This window comes from Geotrypetes seraphini, chromosome 3 (assembly GCF_902459505.1).
Source record: "Geotrypetes seraphini chromosome 3, aGeoSer1.1, whole genome shotgun sequence".
Taxonomy (NCBI): Eukaryota; Metazoa; Chordata; class Amphibia; order Gymnophiona; family Dermophiidae; genus Geotrypetes; species Geotrypetes seraphini.
This window is the reverse complement of record NC_047086.1, coordinates 188,734,338-188,755,090: the sequence shown is the minus strand read 5'-3', so window position 1 is coordinate 188,755,090 and position 20,753 is coordinate 188,734,338. Positions and strand designations below refer to the sequence as shown.

Genomic DNA, 20,753 nt, shown 5'->3' with positions numbered 1-20,753 from the left:
TTTATTTGCGACATCCATGTAAATGTGTAATTAATTATCGTTCACATAAATTTGTCTTCTTTGAACCATCTCAACTGACAACTTTTCTATCAACTTCATGTTTGGAGAAAGACGGAACATAAGTGCTTAGTTTAAGAAAAGGTGTATTATTTCAGTCTACTAGTATATTTATCTAATTTAATTTTTCTTATTATTACTTGCCCATCATCCACCTTGGATCCTATTTGAGGACTTGAGTAGAGATTAAGCTTATATTTGATGTTTTTTGATGTTTTATGTTTAATTACTAACTTTCTTGCTGGATTTCCTTTCTGTACAAGTTATGCTTGATTATATTGAAAAATTTAATAAATATATATATATTTTTTTTAAAAAAAGATGTTGAAGAGCACAGGTCCAAACACCGAGCCCTGCGGCACCCCGCTAGTGACACTCTTCCAGTCTGAGTATTGTCCATTTACCCCCACTCTCTATTTCCTATGCTCCAGCCAGTTTTTAATCCATGTGAGTATTTCACCCTCAATTCCATGGCTTGCAATTTTCCAAAGTAGTCATTCATGTGGAACCTTGTCGAACGCCTTCTGAAAATCCAGATATGCAATGTCGACCGGGTCACCCTTGTCTATCTGCCTGTTTACTCCCTCAAAGAAGTGCAGTAAGTTCATCAGGCAAGACCTGCCTTTGCTTAAACCGTGCTGGCTGGTCCTCATTAAACCGTGTCCGTAAAGGTAATCATGATGCAGTCCTTTATCAGCGCATCTTTCCCGGTATCAAGGTCAGACTCACCGGTCTGTAGTTTCCTGGATCTCCCCTCTAACCTTTTTGAAGATCGGCGTAACATTCGCTATCTTCCAGAATCTTTCCTGATTTGATCGACAGATTGGCTATTAGTTGAAGAAGTTTAGCTATAGTCCCTTTCAGTTCCTTGATGACCCTCGGATGGATGCCATCCGGTCCCGGGGATTTATCGCTCTTAAGCCTATTGACCTGCCTGTATACCTCTTCTAGACTGCCCTGTCAGTTTCCCATCTTCGTTTCTAGCATATAGCCTGATGGGTTCCAGTATGCTGTGTATATCCTCTTCAGTAAATACAGACGCAAAAAATGTGTTCAGTTTGTCTGCGATTTCTTTGTCCTCCTTTAGCACTCCCTGTATTCCATGGTCATCCAATGGTCCCACCATTTCCTTCACGGGTAATTTTCCCTTAATATATTGAAAGAACAGCTTGAAGTTTTTCACCTCCTTGGCTATTTATTCTTCATAGTCTCTTTTGGCCCCTTTTACCGCATTATGGCACCTGCATTGATGTTGTTTGTGCTTATTCCAGTTTTCGTCCGTTTTTGATCTTTTCCATTCCTTAATCAAAGACAATTTGCAAACTGGAAGACCATCAACGTTAACTGATGAGGGTTCTTGTGTGTGCTAATTGGCGAAGGACTACAACATCTGCATTGGTTCATGCCACAACATTTTAACAGAGAAGTTGGGGATGTCTCGCATTACAGCAAAGTTTGTTCCACAGTTGATGGCCATCGACCAGACGAACAACTGCAAATTTTGCACAAGAAAACACGATGTCAGTTCTTCCCCAGCCAACTTACTCTCCTGACTTAGCCCCTGCTGACTTCTTCTTGATGCCCCTGTATAAGACTCTGGGGAGATCTCATTTAGAATATTGTATACAATTCTGGAGGCCACACCTTCAAAAAGATATAAAAAGAATGGAGTCGGTCCAGAGGAAGGCTTCTAAAATGGTGCGTTGTCTTCGTCATAAGGCGTAGGGGGGAGAGGGGAGATATAATAGAGACATTTAAATATCTTCATGGCATAAATGCGCATGAGTTGAATCTATTTCATTTGAAAGAAGCTCTGGAATGAGAGGGCATAGGATGAAGTTAAGAGGTGATAGGCTCAGGAGTTATCTAAGGAAATATTTTTTTACAGAAAAGGTAGCAGATGTGGGGAACAGTCTCCCGGTAGAGATGGTGGAGACAGAAACTGTCTGATTTCAAGAAAGCCTGGGATAGGCATGCGGGATCTCTTAGAGAGAGGATAAGATAATGGTTACTGCAGATGGCTAGACTGGATGGGCCATTTGGCTTTTATCTGCCATCATGTTTCTAAACTTAAATCCACACTGAAAGAAAAGCGATTCGACACCATTGAAGGCGTAAAACAAAATTCAAAGCAGCAGCTTTTGGTGATTCCTGAAGATGCGTTTAAGGACTGTTTCCAGAAGTAGAAATGACGTAGGGAAAAGTGTATTATGTAATGTAATGTAATGTAATTTATTTCTTATATACCGCAACATCCGTTAGGTTCTAAGCGGTTTACAGAAAATATACATTAAGATTAGAAATAAGAAAGGTACTTGAAAAATTCCCTTATATTATATATGTAGGGAAGAGAAATACTTTGAAGGGGATCCAATGGAATAAATTGTAAGATTGTTTAATAAATTTTAAAAAAATCAGCTCTGGAACTTTTTGAAAGACCTCGTATATTTGACAGAAAAGGATAAAAAAAGAATATTACTGAGAGCAACCACCACTAAGGAAGAAGATAGAAGTTTAGAGATTTGGCATAGCTACAAAAAAAGAACCAAATTGACAGCAGAAACCTTATCAGCATGCTGCAGGAGGAGACAGCTTATGGGCAACTAGGGTGGAGGGACAGAGAAAAAAGTACTGGGAGTCTTGATCGCTGTATCCACATAAGTGGCAGAACAGTCATACTTGTGGGAGATAGCTACTTGATACAAATTGGTTGACTTGAAGGAGTTTTTATATATGGTGGGAGAAGCATCAGTGAAAAAGCATGATGGCAGCTCAGAACCATATTTATAGGATTAGAGATAAACAGGGGGAAGAGTTGCTGGACAGTAAAGCAGTCAGGGGTCATACAAGGTTGCCTCTTTATGATGAAAATGATTTATTCCATTCACCGTCTAATTACCACTTCAGCCCCTTGTGCTCTCCTCCATTCTTTTGTACTTTCAGGACTTGACTATTACAATGTATTATTGCAGTGAATCTGGAAAAAGGGTGTTCAGTATCTTCAGCTAGCTAAGAACACAGCCATACATCTTCTTGCTGGGGCCAAACGTTTCAACCATGCCACCTCCTTGCTAAGTGTTATTTCATATTTCCTTTTGGTTCATAAAATTTACCAGCCTAGCCAACTTCTTTATCTGTCCCAATATTTGATACTCTATTCTTTCCCCAACCCCAGAGTTCTCTGCTCCTCCCAGGAACATTTATTGCAGGTACCTCCACTTCATACTGTTCACCTTTCTTCTTTGCATACTAGAATATTTAGTGTGATAGAAATATGCTGGCAGAAAAAAGCAAAATGGCCCATCCAGTCTGCCTATCCACAGCATCTACTATTTCCTCCTCTCCCTAAGAGATCCCAGGTGCCTGTCCCATACTTTCTTGCATTCAGGCATAGTCTTTGTCTCCACCACCTCTACCGGGAGAATATTCCATGCATCTACGTACCACTCTCCTAGCTTTCCTAATGTGACTTCTATGCAACGCCTTTGTTTCCCTTCACTGCAATAAGCTTTCTCATTTTAAAACAGAGAATGGTCAAGTTTCTGGAATCCTGTGGATTACAGGACCAGAGGCAACATGGATTCACTAGAGGCAGGTCTTGTCAGACAAATCTGATCAATTTCTTTGACTAGGTGACCAGAGAATTGGATAGATGGAGTGAGCTATAAGTGCTGTACTTAGATTTTAGCAAAGCCTTTGACAGTGTTCTACACAGGCATCTAATAAATAAACTGGGTTCCCTCAGCATGGGCCCCAAAGTGACAGACTGAGTCAGGAACTGGTTGAGTGGAAGGCAGCAGAGGGTTGTGGTCAATGAAAGTCTCTCTGAGGAAAAGGATATTACCAGTGGTGTGCCCGTTCTTTTTAACATTTTTGTAAGTAATATTGCTGAAGGGTTTGTCAGATAAGATTTGCCTCTTTGCAGATAATGCCAAAATTTGCAATAGCGTACACACCCCTGATGATGTGAACAACATGAGGAAAGATCTAGCAAAGCTTGAAAAGTGGTCTGAAATTTGACGGCTAAGATTTAATGCTACGAAATGCAAGGTCATGAATTTGGGCTGAAAAACCCAAGAGAGCAGTACAGTTTAGCAGGTGAAGAACTTTTTTGCACGAAAGAGGAGTAGGACTTGGGTGTGACAGTATATGATATTAAGGTGGCCAAACATTTTGGAAAGGCGACAGCAAAAGCTAAAAGGATGTTAGAGTGCATAGGAAGAGGTATGGCCAGTAGGAAAAAGGAGGTATTGATGCCCCTGTATAACACTCTGGTGAGACCTCATTTAGAATATTGTGTACAGTTCTGGAGGCCACACCTTCAAAAAGATCTAAAAAGGATGGAGTTGGTCCATTGGAAGGCTACTAAAATGGTGTGTGGTCTTTGTGATAAGGCATATGGGGACAGACTTAAAGATCTTACTATGTATACTCTGGAGGAAAGGTGGGAGAGGGGAGATTTGATAAAAACATTTAAATACCTATGTGGCATAAATGTGCAAGAAGTGAGTGTTTCATTTGAACGGAAGCTTCAGAAAGAGAGGGCATAGAATGAAGTTAAGAGGTGATAGGCTCAGGAGTAATCTAAAAAAATATTTACAGAAAAAGTGGTAGTTGCATGGAATAGTCTCCCGTTAGAGGTGGTAGAGACAAAGACTGTGTCTGAATTCAAGAAAACATGGGATAGGCACATGGAATCATTAGGAAGAGAAAATGGTGGATTCTGCAGATGGACAGACTGTATGGGCCATTTGGCTTTTATCTTCTATCATATTTCTATGTTTTTATGTTAGAACAAGAATATACACCTTTTGAAATAACGTTTGAAATAACTAGAAGAAAGGGGAGATTGCAGTACTGTATAAATTATTAAGTCCCAAAGAGGGATGAAAGGCTCGGCACTAGGGGGTGGGCAGTTCTATAAGTGGGTGTCTCCATTTACACACCTTGATACTACATGGTGATATCCTGTTCTATAATGCAGTGTTTCCCAAATTGGTCCTATACTACCCCCTTACCAGTCAGGTTTTCAGGATATCCACAATGGATATGCATAAAAGAGATCTGCATACAATGGAAGTAGTGTATGCATATTCATTGTGGATATCCTAAAAACCTGATTTCAAGGGGGTACTCCAGGACCGACTTGGGAAACACTGCTCTAATGGAACCTGAAGTCCTATAGAATACTAGTGTGACCTGGTATTGGTGCTTCTTACATTTAGATGCCCCTCAAGCTGAGTGGGGACTCTTAACATACAGTCCTGCCAGTTGGGGGTGCTGTTTCACTATCTCAGTGTCAATAGTGAGGGACAGGCAAACTATGCAAGACTCCAGAGAGCCTGCCTTTTCTTAACAATTGAAAACACAATATTGGAGCAGCGCCCCCTACTGGCAGCAATATAGTTGGAGGACTCCTGCTCAGCTTACAGGGAACAATGGCCCCAAGTTACACCAGGCATAGATCTGGCCTAAATGCAGTTGCATAAAAGCAGTAGGGGCGTGAGTAACTTATAGAATTGTGCAAATTGCATGTATAAATGGGAGCTTCGCCCATGGTCTACCAATGTATTTGTCTCCTTACATTTACACCTTATGCCACTTACACGCACCCTTACAGAATAGTACTTTTAAATTTTCCTAAACTACTCACTTCTTCTTCTCAGGATTTATTTTATAGATTTTTAAAAGAGGTGTTTAAGTATCCAGAAGAGGGTCTTCCACCTCTTCAGAAGATATATATATATATATATTTTTTTTTTTTTTTTTACCAAATCCTATAAAACGTTCTAATCCCAAGTCTGATGATTCTGTTGTGGATGTATCAGCTGGCAGTTTGAACCTTACAAAAATTTTTGAGTCCTCAGAAGAAGAAGTTATACTGAGATTTACAATACTGGTATTGTTTGTATTTCAACATGATAAAGAGGCATCTATGACACTTTTTAAAATGAAAGAAACAAAGTTTTTGGACAGTAAGATTTCTATATTTCTAAGTGGACTCAAGCAAGGAGGAAAAGATTTCTGTCATTAAAGCAGTAGGTTATTTCCTTGGGGGCAAGATTTCAATTACGATATCAGACGCTGCAGGACCAAGCGGAGACCGATGATGTAGAAGCTAAGTGGTTAACACTGAAATCAACCATACATGAAGCAACTAGCCGCTTCATAAAATCAGTAAATAAACGACAAAGAAACAATAAACCCCAATGGTTCACCGCGGAGATCTCGCACCTCATTAAGGAGAAGAAAAAAGCGTTTCTCTCCTACAAGCGCACGGAGAAAAGAGAGGCAAAAGTAGAATATAGGACCAGGTCTACAGCGGTCAAAATGGCAGTTAGGGAGGCAAAACTTCGAGTGGAAGAAATTCTGGCAAAAAACATTAAAAAGGGGGACAAATCCTTCTTCAGGTATATTAGTGACAGAAAAAGGAACACAGGCGGGATAGTACGCCTTAGAAGACCGGACGGAAGTTACGTGGAAGCAGATTCCGATAAAGCCGAACTACTGAATGAATACTTCTGCTCAGTCTTCACCTGTGAGGCACCGGGACACGGTCCCCTGTTGAAGGCAACACAAAGCACAGAAGACCCATTTCAGAATTTTGAGCTCACACCAGGTGAAGTTTACAGTGAACTGGCAAGACTCAAGGTGAACAAAGCCATAGGACCAGACAATTTGCACCCAAGAATGCTCAGAGAATTGAGCGATATCCTGGCGAAACCGTTGGCTGAGCTATTCAATCTCTCCCTAAGTAAGGGGAAAGTTCCCCTGGACTGGAAATTAGCTAATGTCGTTCCTCTGCATAAAAAGGGTTGCAGGGCAGAGGCTGCAAATTATAGACCGGTGAGTCTCACATCAATAGTGTGCAAACTCATGGAAACACTAATTAAAAGCAAATTGGACACAATCTTGAATGAAGGGAATCTTCGGGATCCCAGTCAGCATGGATTCACCAAGGGTAGGACCTGCCAATCCAATCTCATCAGCTTCTTTGACTGGGTAACAAGAAAGTTGGACTTGGGAGAGTCTTTGGACGTCGTGTACCTGGACTTCAGGAAAGCTTTTGACAGTGTCCCACACCGCAGGCTGCTAAGCAAGATGGAATCGATGGGGTTAGGAGAGACACTAACTGCATGGGTCAATGATTGGCTGAGTGGCAGACTTCAGAGGGTGGTGGTTAATGGTACCCTCTCTAAAACATCAGAGGTGACCAGTGGAGTGCCGCAGGGCTCGGTCCTGGGTCCACTCCTTTTCAACATATTCATAGGGGATCTGACTCAAGGACTTCAAGGTAAAATAACACTATTCGCCGATGACGCCAAACAGCACAGTTACTTACCGTAACAGGTGTTATCCAGGGACAGCAGGCAGATATTCTTAACACATGGGTGACGTCACCGACGGAGCCCTCGGTACGGACCTTTTTAACTAGAAGTTTCTAGTTGGCCGCACCGCGCGTGCGCGAGTGCCTTCCCGCCCGACGGAGGAGTGCGTGGTCCCCAGTTAGTATAAGCCAGCTAAGAAGCCAACCCGGGGAGGTGGGTGGGACGTAAGAATATCTGCCTGCTGTCCCTGGATAACACCTGTTACGGTAAGTAACTGTGCTTTATCCCAGGACAAGCAGGCAGCATATTCTTAACACATGGGTGACCTCCAAGCTAACAAAGAGGGAGGTGGGATGGTTGGCCATTAGGAAAATAAATTTTGTAACACAGATTGGCCGAAGTGTCCATCCCGTCTGGAGAATGCGTCCAGACAGTAGTGAGTAGTGAATGTGTGAACTGAGGACCAAGTGGCCGCCTTGCAGATTTCCTCGATGGGCGTGGAGCGGAGGAAAGCTACAGAAGCAGCCATAGCTCGGACCCTGTGGGCCGTGACAGTTCCATCCAGTGAGAGACCGGCCCGAGCGTAGCAGAAAGCAATACAGGCAGCAAGCCAATTGGAAAGTGTCCGTTTGGAGACAGGACGACCCAAACGGTTGGGATCGAAAGACAAAAAGAGCTGAGGGGATGTCCGGTGAGCTCTGGTACGATCAAGATAGTAAGCAAGGGCACGCTTACAATCCAGCGTGTGCAACGCCTGTTCCCCAGGATGCGAGTGAGGCTTAGGGAAGAAGACGGGCAGCACAATGGACTGGTTAAGGTGAAAAGCCGAGACCACCTTGGGAAGGAATTTAGGGTGGGTACGCAGAACAACCTGGTCATGGTGAAAAACAGTGAAAGGTGGGTCGGCAACCAGTGCATGCAGTTCGCTAACCCTCCTGGCAGAGGTGATGGCAATTAGGAAAAGCACCTTCCAGGTAAGAAGCCTGAGCGAAGTTGTGGCAAGAGGCTCAAACGGAGGTTTCATGAGGGCTGAGAGAACCACATTCAGGTCCCAGACGACAGGAGGAGGTTTGAGAGGCGGTTTGAGATTGAAGAGCCCTCTCATAAATCTGGAAACCAGAGGATGAGCCGTGAGGGGTTTTCCGAGAATAGGCTCATGAAACGCAGTGATGGCACTGAGGTGGACTCTGATGGAGGTAGTTTTGAGGCCAGCATTGGACAGTGAGAGCAAATATTCCAAGACAGTTTCCACCGCTAAGGAGGTGGGTTCCTGACGATGCCGGAGACACCACGAGGAGAATCTGGTCCACTTCTGATGGTAACATTGGAGAGTGGCCGGTTTCCTGGAGGCGTCCAAAATGAGGCGGACCGGTTGAGATAGATTCTCCGGAGAGGTCAGCCCGAGAGAAACCAAGCTGTCAGGTGGAGCGAAGACAGATTGGGATGCAGTAGAGACTGATGCTGCTGCGTAAGTAGAGTAGGAAACACAGGAAGTAGAATGGGTTCCCTGGAGCTGAGTTGGAGCAGGAGTGAGAACCAGTGTTGGCGAGGCCACCGAGGTGCGATAAGAATCATGGTGGCGTGATCCTTGCGGAGTTTGGACAAGGTCCGCAACATCAGAGGAAGTGGAGGGAAGGCATACAGGAACCGATCCCTCCAATCGAGCAGGAATGCATCCGGAGCCAGTCGGTGAGGAGAGAAGAGTCTGGAACAGAATTGGGGCAGCTGATGATTGTGAGGTGCTGCAAAGAGGTCCACCTGCGGAGTGCCCCATCGAGCAAAGATGGATAGCAGAGTCGGAGGGTCCAACGTCCACTCGTGAGGTTGAAGGATGCGGCTGAGATTGTCGGCCAGAGAGTTCTGTTCGCCCTGGATATAGACCGCCCTGAGAAAGAGATTGCGGTCCGTGGCCCAGGTCCAGATGCGCAGAGCCTCCAAACAAAGGGGACGAGATCCGGTGCCGCCTTGCTTGTTTATGTAGTACATGGCGACTTGATTGTCTGTGCACAGGAGGAGGACTTGAGGGCAGAGAAGATGTTGGAAAGCCTTGAGGGCGTAGAACATGGCTCTGAGTTCCAGGAAATTGATGTGATGACGACGCTCCTGTGGGGTCCAAAGTCCCTGGGTGCGTAGATCTCCCAGGTGAGCTCCCCACGCGTAGGGGGACGCATCTGTGGTGATGATCATAGAGTGGGGGGGCAGATGAAAAAGTAGACCCCTGGAAAGATTTGAGGAGTTCAACCACCATTGGAGAGATTGCTGAAGAGATGATGTCACAGAGATGGGATGAGAAAGAAGATCCGTAGTCTGTGACCATTGGTTGGCGAGAGTCCACTGAGGCGTACGAAGGTGGAGACGTGCCAGAGGAAGGACATGCACCGTTGAGGCCATGTGACCCAGGAGGACCATCATCTGTCGGGCAGGAATGGAGGGATGCATGAGCACCTGACGGCAGAGATGGAGGAGGGTCCGCTGGCGATCGGAGGGGAGAAAAGCCCTCATGAGCGTGGTGTCCAGAACTGCTCCAATGAATTGAAGTCGCTGGGTGGGAAGCAGATGCGACTTGGGGTAGTTGATCTCGAACCCCAGGAGGTGGAGGAGAGAGATGGTGTGATGAGTAGCTTGCAGCACGAGTTGAGAAGAAGGTGCTTTCACCAACCAATCGTCCAAGTAGGGGAACACCTGGAGGTTGTGAGACCTGAGGAAGGCCGCTACCACTATAAGGCACTTGGTGAAGACCCTGGGTGAGGAGGCGAGGCCGAACGGTAGCACCTTGTACTGATAGTGGTGGTGCAGTACCTGGAACCGCAGGTAGCGGCGAGAACTCTGATTGATGGAGATGTGAGTGTAGGCCTCTTTGAGGTCCAGGGAACATAGCCAGTCGTGTTGAGAGAGAAGAGGGTAAAGCGTGGCAAGGGAGAGCATTCTGAACTTCTCCTTGACCAGACACTTGTTGAGGTCCCTGAGATCGAGAATGGGACGGAGGTCTCCCGTCTTCTTGGGTACCAGGAAGTAGCGGGAGTAGAATCCCTGACCCCTTTGATCTGGAGGTACTTCTTCGATGGCATTGAGAAGGAGGAGGGATTGAACCTCCCTCAGGAGGAGGGGGGTTTGAGATGAGTGTGAAGCAGACTCTACGGGAAGGTTGTCTGGTGGAAGAGTCTGAAAGTTGAGAGAGTAGCCGTGGCGGATGATGTTGAGGACCCACTGGTCCGACGTGATGACTTCCCAACGGCTGGAGAAAATGGTGAGACGACCCCCGATAGGCTGTGGAAGAGGCAGCGAGGGAGGATGACTGGCTATGCCCTGGAGAGAAGAGTCAAAAGGGCTGAGACTGTTTAGCAGGCTGAGGCGGCTTAGAGGGTTGAGTGGCCTGAGATCGAGCCTGGGCATGGTGCTGCTGTTGACGAGGTCGCCGAGATTGTTGGGGGGGCGGATTGAGTGGCCTGGCTGAGAACCTCCGCTGGTAAGATGATTGAGGCCGATAGGGTCGAGCAGGCGGAGCCTTCTTTTTTGGCTTGATCAAGGTGTCCCACCTGGTCTCATGGGCCGAGAGTTTCTGGGTGGTGGAATCCAGGGACTCTCCAAAGAGTTCATCCCCGAGACAGGGGGCGTTGGCCAAACGATCCTGGTGGTTGATGTCCAGGTCGGAGACTCTGAGCCAGGCTAGTCGACGCATGGCTACGGCCATGGCAGAGGCCCGAGAGGTGAGCTCGAAGGAGTCGTATATTGAGCGGACCATGTATTTTCGCATCTGGAGAAGACCAGAGATGTGTTGTTGGAAGAGCGGGACCTTGCGCTCAGGAAGGTACTTCTGAAGGGTAGACAGTTGTTGGACCAAATGTTTTAGGTAGAAAGAAAAATGGAAGGAATAGTTGTTTGCCCTGTTGGCCAGCATGGCATTTTGGTAAAGCCTCTTGCCAAATTTGTCCATGGTCTTACCTTCTCTGCCAGGAGGGGTAGAGGCATAGACACTGGATCCCTGAGTTTTTTTCAAAGTGGATTCCACTAAAAGGGACTCATGGGGCAATTGAGATTTGTCAAATCCAGGTATAGGGATGACCCGGTAAAGGTTGTCCAGCTTACGGGGGGCTCCCGGTACCGTGAGGGGAGTTTCCAAGTTCTTGTAGAACGTTTCCCGTAGGATGTCATGTACGGGAAGCTTGAGGAACTCCTTAGGAGGTTGCTCAAAGTCTAAAGCCTCTAAAAAGGCTTGAGACTTTTTCGAGTCAGATTCTAGTGGAAGGGACAGGGCAGCAGACATTTCTCTCAGAAATTTAGTGAATGAGGACTGCTCTGGTTTAGAGGTGGCATCGGGTGCCGATGGTTCCTCATCAGATGAGGAGGGATCCTCCTCGGTACCGAGGGGAGTCTCCTCCCACAAATCAGGGTCTCTGACCTCTGGTGCATGTCGAGACACCGGGGTGGAGGGCGCGGTGTGGCGAGTCTTGGACAAAGACTTACCAGAGCGCACTGAAACGGTACCAGGGGAGGACGATCGGCGTCGTTCTCGGTCCCGAGAAGAGTGCCGTACCGCCTGGTGCCGAGGAGGATCCACAGTGGTCTGAGAATGAACCACCGGATCAGCGTGAAGTTGTTGAGCCGAAAGGATCGGCATAGAAATGTGTGCCGGTACCGAAGGAGTGGACACCGGGGGCTCAGTGCGGGGCTCGGGCCGGTCTGGTACCGGAAGGAGCGGTGCCAGGATAGAGGGTAACAGTTGTTCAAGTTGTTTCTTCAACTGTTCCTGAAGCTGAGCTTGTAGAATGACCGAGATACGGTCATCTAGGGGTGGCATCGGAACCGCTTTCTTTTTCTTCGGTTCCTTGGATGCCGCTCCACGCCCCGGCGATGAGGAGGCCGATGACGAGGCACTCACCGATATCGGGGCGGAGCGTTTGCGGGACCGGTGCGATGCCGGTAGGGACGGTGTCGCCACCGTAGCTGGAGGGCGCTCGAGGGAAGAGGAAGGCTTCTTAGCCGGCTTACCTGGCGCCAGCGGCGCCGATGCGGGGTCGGTCGGTGTCGAGGTCGACGGTGCCGATTTTTGAGGTACCGCCGTTGAAGGTGAGGAGTCCATCGCCGACTCGGTGCCGAAGAGAAGAGTTTGTTGGATTCTTCGGTTTTTAAGTGTTCGTTTTTGCAGAGTGGCACAGCGGGTGCAGGAGTCCGCCCGATGCTCCGGACCCAGACACTGCAAACACCAATTGTGTGGGTCAGATACGGAGATCGGGCGTGCACACCGCTGGCACTTCTTAAAACCGACCTGCGGGGGCATGAAGGGGAAGATAGCCTCCGCAAAATCGAAGTCCGAGGCCTGTATAATGGCAACAGGCCCCGCCGGGGCAAAAACGAAAGGAAAAGGAAAAAATGAAAGTTTTTTTTTTTTGCAAATCAAAGAAAAAATAAACCCGAAGGTAAAGAGAGAAAAAATTAGGAAAAAAAACGCGAGCGGGAAGGCGAAAAAAGTGATTTCAACGGCCGTTGAAAAAATACACGCGTCTTCTTCGCTCCGCGGAAACGAAGAAACTGGGGACCACGCACTCCTCCGTCGGGCGGGAAGGCACTCGCGCACGCGCGGTGCGGCCAACTAGAAACTTCTAGTTAAAAAGGTCCGTACCGAGGGCTCCGTCGGTGACGTCACCCATGTGTTAAGAATATGCTGCCTGCTTGTCCTGGGATAATATGTAATATAGTAAGTGAATGCAGTTTACAGAATTATATGGCGCAGGACCTGCATACATTGGAAAGTTGGTCCTCAACCTGGCAGCTAGGCTTCAATGCTAAGAAATGTAAGGTCATGCACCTCGGAAGCGGAAATCCATGCAGGACGTACTTCTTGAACGGAGAAACTTTAACTAGGACTTCAGCAGAACGAGATTTAGGAGTAATCATCAGTGCAGACATGAAAACTGCCAATCAAGTGGAGAAGGCTTCATCTAAGGCAAGGCAGATATTGGGTTGTATCAATAGAAGTTTCGTCAGCCGAAAGCCTGAAGTCATAATGCCGTTGTACAGGGCCATGGTGAGACCTCATCTGGAGTACTGTGTGCAATTCTGGAGGCCACATTACAGTAAAGATGTGCGCAGAATTGAATCGGTTCAACGGACGGCCACCAGGATGATCTCGGGGCTCAAGGGTCTCTCGTACGAAGAGAGACTGAACAAATTGCAGCTCTACACTCTCGAGGAACATAGGGAGAGGGGAGACATGATCGAAACATTTAAGTACCTCATGGGACGTGTCGAAGTGGAAGATGATATTTTCTTTCTCAAGGGACCCTCGGCCACAAGAGGGCACCCGCTCAAACTCAGGGGCGGAAAATTTCATGGCGACACCAGAAAGTATTTCTTCACAGAGAGAGTGGTTGATCATTGGAACAAGCTTCCAGTGCAGGTGATCGAGGCAGACAGCGTGCCAGACTTTAAGAATAAATGGGATACCCATGTGGGATCCCTACGAGGGTCAAGATAAGGAAATTGGGTCATTAGGGCATAGACAGGAGGTGGGTAAGCAGAGTGAGCAGACTTTGATGGGCTGTAGCCCTTTTCTGCCGTCATCTTCTATGTTTCTATGTTTCTATGTTTCTATCCGTATAAATGTTTGTTATTTTATGAGCAAAATTCCTATATATTTTTGAGCCTTCTCAATTACAGGTTTGTTTTTTTTAGTGAAAGGTGTTATAATATCTGGTCCTAATTTATATATTTCAGGTCATTATAAGTAAGAAGATTTATACTGCCTTTCCTATATCCTTTATTCCTGGATTTTCCTGCACATAATTTGAATTGTCTCACCCCCATGTGCACTATTCAGAATTAATTGAAACTTTATGTTAGCTCTAAAATGAATTATTATGTTTTTTTACTCTTTTTCCTCTTCTTTGATATTTTTCTTTGATGTAAATAATAAATGCATAATAAAAAAATATATGCTATAATATCTCACAAAAGTATAAAACATTTAGCACCCTACCCTAAGGCAACCCTATAATACCCTATATAATACTGTAATTAATAAGCATTCTATTGCTACCTGAACACTCTAGACATCATTTTCACTATCCATACACCTAACAAAGTCAGTCACACATACAAAATTTCCCTTTAATCGTTTATAACATTTTAAATAATTGGTTTCAGATTTTAAATCAGCTGGCAATGTATTTCAAAATGCTGGTTTGGCTACAGAAAAGTCTATTGTTCAGGCGACGCCAAAGGGACTATTAGCTGCCTAGTTCCCAATGAGTGCAGTACTAACCTAAAAATTAAAACGCCTAATTTTAAACTCAATACATTTGGCCACCGGCAACCAATTCAATTACTTTAAATAAAGCCTAACAGGAATGGGGATGTTCCTTCAAAAAACATCTAATCCTCACATGATATTTCAAAGCTCTCAGCTCACGTTATACTGGGAGAGGGTTTGGAATACCATTTCCTCTATATTAAAGATCCAAGAACCGCTAAATCTCAAAATTATTGTTTTAGGACAACAGGGTCTCACACAACCCCTTTCAGAGCCCAACGCTCGCTTGCTTAATATCCTACTCTTTTTGGCTATCAAAAATATTTTGCATTGCTGGAAGAATCTATCCAAGGTAGAATTCATGGTATGGTGGAACACAGTATGTATTACTACCAAATTTGAAAGTGTAATTGCAGAACAACATCGTTCCACTAGCTCATTCAATTAAAATCTGGAGCCCTGTTCAATCTTATTGTGTTTTGAACCGTTGACAAAGTGTTTCAGAATATATTGCATAAAGATTATATTGATCACCTCCTCTTAACTTAATTAATATGTGATGCCCATTGGAAGTTCTCTTACATACTAGTATGCTTGCATGTATACCATCTGCCAATAATATGTGTGCTGGTCTCGCCAAATTCATTTGCCATATACATTTTATATATATAATATTCATGATTTGTACAGTTGGTTTGTTTCATGTTTTATTTCATATTTGTACATTTTGTTCATTTATCTTATAAAATTAATAAAAATATTTTAACTAAAAGAAAAAGATATCTAATCCTTCAACAGACATCTAATCACAAGTCTTACCATTGGATTTTGAACCAATTGGAGGGGAAAAAATGTATATATTTTAAAAGACCCAAATACAGATTATTACAACCGAGAATGCCTCCACCTCCATGTAATTTATACAACAGTTGAAACCTGAAAACCGGTCAGCCACAATTGATTTAACCTGTGTCACACTGTTCAAATGTACATCTACTAATCAGTCTCTGAAATGAGAATCTCAACCTCAACAACTACCCCTCAAACCTAGTAGGACACAGTCCCGAAAACTCTGTTTCCTGGATATTCATTCCTAAATCATTCTGTTTTAACCACACACACATCAACATGGCAACACAATTATGGTCACTTCCTACCAGCTCTTTAAAGATAAACAGCTGTGGATTTCATCTGCAGAAAACCAGAATTGATATCCAATCTGTCTAAGAAAAGAGGCAAGAGTCACTCTAAACAAGGCAACAGACAAAGAGGAGCCCTAGGGTACTCCTGAAAACACTTTCATCCAACTGGAATCCTAACTATCCTACAATACCTTCTGTCATCTTCCAGACAAAAAACTAGAAGACCTCCCTACATTTTCTCTCTCTCTTTTACACTCTTCTCTCCTTCTCATTACTGCCATCTCCATCCTATTTTCTTCTTATGCCCTGCAACTATCTTCCCTCAACAGATACACTCACCCAACTCCATTCCAGCCAGTCTCAGCTTCCACCAGTCTCTTTCACCTGTTATCCAGGTTTTCCAATCCTTAAATATGGTAAGCCTAAATGGGAAGGACCAGCATGAGCTGGGAGGCCATTGGCCCTTGTTATCACTCACTTCTCTTGCCCTCTACTTGTAAAAACACATAGCCTAGCCCAGGTTTTGTTCTGAACCAATAAAAGCTCCTTGAAAGTCTTTAAATAGTACAACAGGTAAAATTGAATAAAGAATTTTAGTGAATACAATATTAAGGCTGCAATTCCTTTGCCACCACCTATAAGTAAGGCTTTTCTGCTCTCAACTCTGGGGCCACCTCCTGAGACTTCCCCATCAAAGGAAAATCTCAATATCCTGCTGGGCAGCCATCAAATACATTTTAATCTGCTGAAGACCATCTCAAACTCAAGCACTGGTTCATATTACTCTGGAACTTTGACTCTGCTGCACTCAGCTTGTAGCGTTTCCTGATTCCTTTGCTCTTGTAGGATCAGAAAACCCCCCTTTTTCTTCCTGCTTCTGAGACCCTTCCCTGTAGCTTCTTACTCTTCACTCAAAAAAACAAAAAAGACAATAACACTGGGGTACAGTGGCTTAGACAGCCAAAGATAAAGATATTTTCCTTTGGCTGTAATATTTATAGATTCTTATATTCCTTATTTTTTCGTAAGGACTTTTCTTACCATTACTTCACTAGTAGAGAAATCCTCCCAAATCTGGAAAGTTCAATGTCAACTCCTTTACCTGGTAGAGACCTGGAGGTCTTGACATGTATACTGGGAGAAGAGTCAGGTAACCACACTTAAAGTCAATGGGAGCTGCCACTGGTTCCCTCTCAGGCCTTACAAAAAAGAATATTGTCCTAAATCTTTCTGCTGTTATTGTACCCCATTACGTTTCACTTTTTTTTCAGAGGAGCTGGAGTACACTTCCTCTCTCTCCTCATTCTAATTTTACTTCATGTATTTGAAGGATGCTATTGAGCCAATCCTCAATTATCTTTTATCTAGGTAATAAGAAAGAAAATAGTAAAAGAAAACAAAACAAAAAAAGAATAAGACCAAAGTAAAAGTCCTAAAAGGCAGGTTGAGGGATCATTTTTGGAAATGTTGTTTTTAAAGTCTTTTAGTTACTGCTTTATTCAATTAGTTTTGTATGTTTATTTTGCTTTATAGTCTCCTGTCACTTTATGTTTGTAACTTCTTTCAGGTTCTTTCTTATTTGCTCTGTGTTTCCCCCCCTCCCTTCACCCCCTTTGCTACAGGATCAGAGTACCTCAGAAGAGTGTGGCGAGATACTCCTTGACTAGGCCTTGGGCGGTCACAAGTCTGAGACATGCCTCCTTGCCCCCCTCAACAAGGCAGAACTCGAACAATGCTCCTGCCTCAACCAGTGGGAGAATCAGGCCCCACACGAGAAATGGAACTGGCCTGGCAGGAGATCATGTCCATTTCGGAGTTGCAGGTTAGTCGCACATCTCTTAAAAAAAAAATAGCTATGGTGTCTCTCGACCACTAATCACTGTGAAGCTTGAAGAATGGTCTGAAATTTGGCAGCTACAGTTTAATGCTAAGAAATGCAAGGTCATACATGTGGGCTGCAAAATCCCAAGGGAACGGAACAGTTTAGGGGGTGAAGAACTTATGTGCACAAGAGAGGAGCGGGACTTGGGTGTGATTGGATGTGATGATCTTAAGGTGATCTTAAGGCGAAAGCTAGAAGGATGCCTGGCTGCATAGGGAGAGGTGTTGACAGTAGAAAAAATGAGGTATTGATGCCACTGTATAAGACTTTGGTGAGACCTCATTTAGAATATTGTGTACAATTTTGGAGACAGAACCTTCAAAAAGATATAAAAAAGGATGGAGTCAGTGCAGAGGAAGGCTGCTAAAATGGTGTGTGGTCTTCATCATAAGGTGTATGGGGATAGACTTAAAGATCTCAATCTGTATACTTTGGAAGAAAGGCAGGAGAGGGAGCGATATGATAGAGCCGTTTAAATACCTATGTAATGTAAATGCGCATGAATTGAGTCTCTTTAATTTGAAAGGAAACTCTGCAATGAGAGGGCATAGGATGAAGTTAAGAAGTGATAGGCTCGAATAATCTAAGGAAATGCTTTTTTTTACAGAAAGGGTGGTAAAAGCATGGAATAGTCTCCTGGAAGAAGTGGTGGAGACAGAGACTGTGTCTGAATTCAAGAGGGCCTGGGATAGGCATGTGGGATCTCTCGGGGAGAGAAAGAGATAATAGTTACTATGGATGGGCCTTTATCTGTCATCATGCTTCTATGTATAAATTATTTTTCTTTTCTCTAGAACAGTGTATCGCAAGCTGTGTGCCGTGGCACACCAGTGTGCATCCTGAGATTTCAGATGTGCTGCAACACACTGGCGAGGAGGAGAGTCGTCCACACCGGCTGACTGCCTACAGGACGTGCCTCTCGCAGCATGAGGCACATCCTGTAAGGCAGTCAGCCAGCGCGGATGACTCTCCTCCTGGCCAGCGTCTCTCTTCCTCTCCCTGCACCTCCCAGATCCCTTCGCTGAAGCAGGTCATGGCCAGATGGGCCTCCGAGCATGCGCAGATGTCGACGTGATGACGTCTGTGTGCGTTCCAGTCAGGGCACTGGATATAATGTGCCGCTGGCCAGAAAGTTTGAGAGACTCTAGAACTCCCAAATCTACTCAGTTCACTGGCTAAATGTTTATTATCTCCATTCCTGAAGAGAGAAAATAATCCTGCAAAGCAGAATAGAGGTGTATTGTAAAGACATGCATTTCTGAACATGCATTCAGTTCATATGAGAGCCTAAAAATTTAAAAAGTGTGCATATACCTACAAATTAACATGCTACTGTTGATGTGCGCACATACCATGCATGCGAAACCCACAAATGAGTGAGTACATGGGGGCGGGGGAGGCGCTCAAGCGGTGAGGGGCGGGAAAGAGCAGAGGGTGCCATGACACAGCAATGTTGAGTGCCACCACCCTGGGCACCAACTTCCCTAGCTACGCCACAGCCTGGTGATTGATTGAGAGGATCAGAGGGTCTGTGGGATGGGGGATCATTCCTCATTCTCCCAATCCCAGATCTCCTCCCCAGTCCAGGATCCCTTCTTTCTGATCTCACCCCTCTATAATTCCCCCTTAAATCCTTTCCTGTCTCTGCTTTCTGATTCCCCCTAAACTTTCATTTCTACTTCAGTCTGCTAGCCCTCTTACCTGCCTACCTGAGATATCTTCATTTCCTTCTTCAGAAATCCTCTGATCCCTTCCCCTATTGACTATTTCTGTCCGTACTTCCCAGCAACAATAACTAAGATCCCTTACCCTCAAAAAAATAAATTAATGGGACCCATAAGCAATATCATAAAATGACTATTTTTATGGTTAAAAATTAAAATATAAGAACATAAGTTATTCTATTGTAATATGCAAATATACACAAATTTATAAAGATGTGCCACTGAAAAATCTTCTGCAGGAAACCAGAGACTGGTCTCATTGGTAGAATAGCAGGGGCTATTAGAGGGCGGGATTAAAATACATTGGTATAGCTATCTTAGAAACTAATAGGGAAAGGGTATGAGACTTGTATATTGCCTTTGTGGTTACACATTCAAAGCAGTTTACATATATAAGGGGTACTTATTCTCGGGCAATGGAGGATTAAGGCCCAAATTCTGTAACCGGCACCTGTTAGGCACCTATTTCGGAGGCGCCCATCTAGATAGGAGTCTATCTTAATCGAGTAACAAGCTCAATTAAGCTTTTTAATCAGCAATAATTGAAACTTAGGCGCCTATCAAGAATGAGCGATTCTGCAACAAGGCGCCTCTAAAAATTTAGGTGGCCTTCAAAAAAGTAGGCCCTATGCACGTTAGGCGTGGGTGTGCCTACATGTTAGGGCCTTGTTGCAGAATCGCTGCTCTTAAGCGTGCTTAAGCACTCAGCTAGGCGCCAACCTTTTAGTTGTGCCTAGAGCTGGCTTATTTCATGGGCACCTCCAAAATAGGTTCCGCTCAGCGTGATTCATTAAAGAGCACCCAATTTTACTTGAATCACGCTGAACAGTGCCTAATTAGGTGCCTAACCTTTGGGCGCTACTTATAGAATTTGCCCTTAAGTGACTTGCCCAGGGTCACAAGGAACAATGCTGGAAATTGATCCTACAACCTCAGGGTGTTGAGACAGCAGCTCTACCACTAGGCCTCACCTTGGGTATAGGCTATAAATGAGTGTTAACAACTTGATTCCAACTACTGGCCTAAGCAGTCTTGAAATGCATCAGCAAGGCTCACCTACAAGCAGACAAAAGCAGTTTCTACTCAATGATTTTTGAAGATATGCCAATTTTCTCTTGTAGTCAGCTGACATGGTCTCCTATTCTGAGATGAATCCAGCTTACAATGTGGTCCTTGTTTTCTGGTGTAGCTTTGGAAGGAAAGGGCAGTGGAACGGAGGGAGGAGAGACAGAAAGGTGGGCGGAATTTTCACTGATTCTGATCCATATAAAAGGGCATCTGTTAGAAGTAAAGAATCAGCCCATTTGTTCTCACCTGTTTGCTTTGGGGGAGGGCTTTTTCCAGCCTGCTGTTTCACAGTTACAGCAGACT

At 44.7% G+C, this 20,753-nt stretch overlaps 1 protein-coding gene across 2 annotated transcripts in view; it reads left to right on the top strand.

The window, feature by feature from the left end:
- Nucleotides 1-20,753, top strand: part of NFE2 (nuclear factor, erythroid 2) — a 119,765-nt gene that overhangs the window by 82,903 nt on the left and 16,109 nt on the right. For both annotated transcript variants that reach the window (XM_033939197.1, XM_033939198.1), the window contains one exon: nucleotides 17,399-17,598. In XM_033939197.1, the coding sequence (XP_033795088.1) occupies nucleotides 17,470-17,598 (129 nt within the window). In that variant the 5' untranslated portion in view covers nucleotides 17,399-17,469. The remainder of the gene's footprint in view (nucleotides 1-17,398; nucleotides 17,599-20,753) is intronic.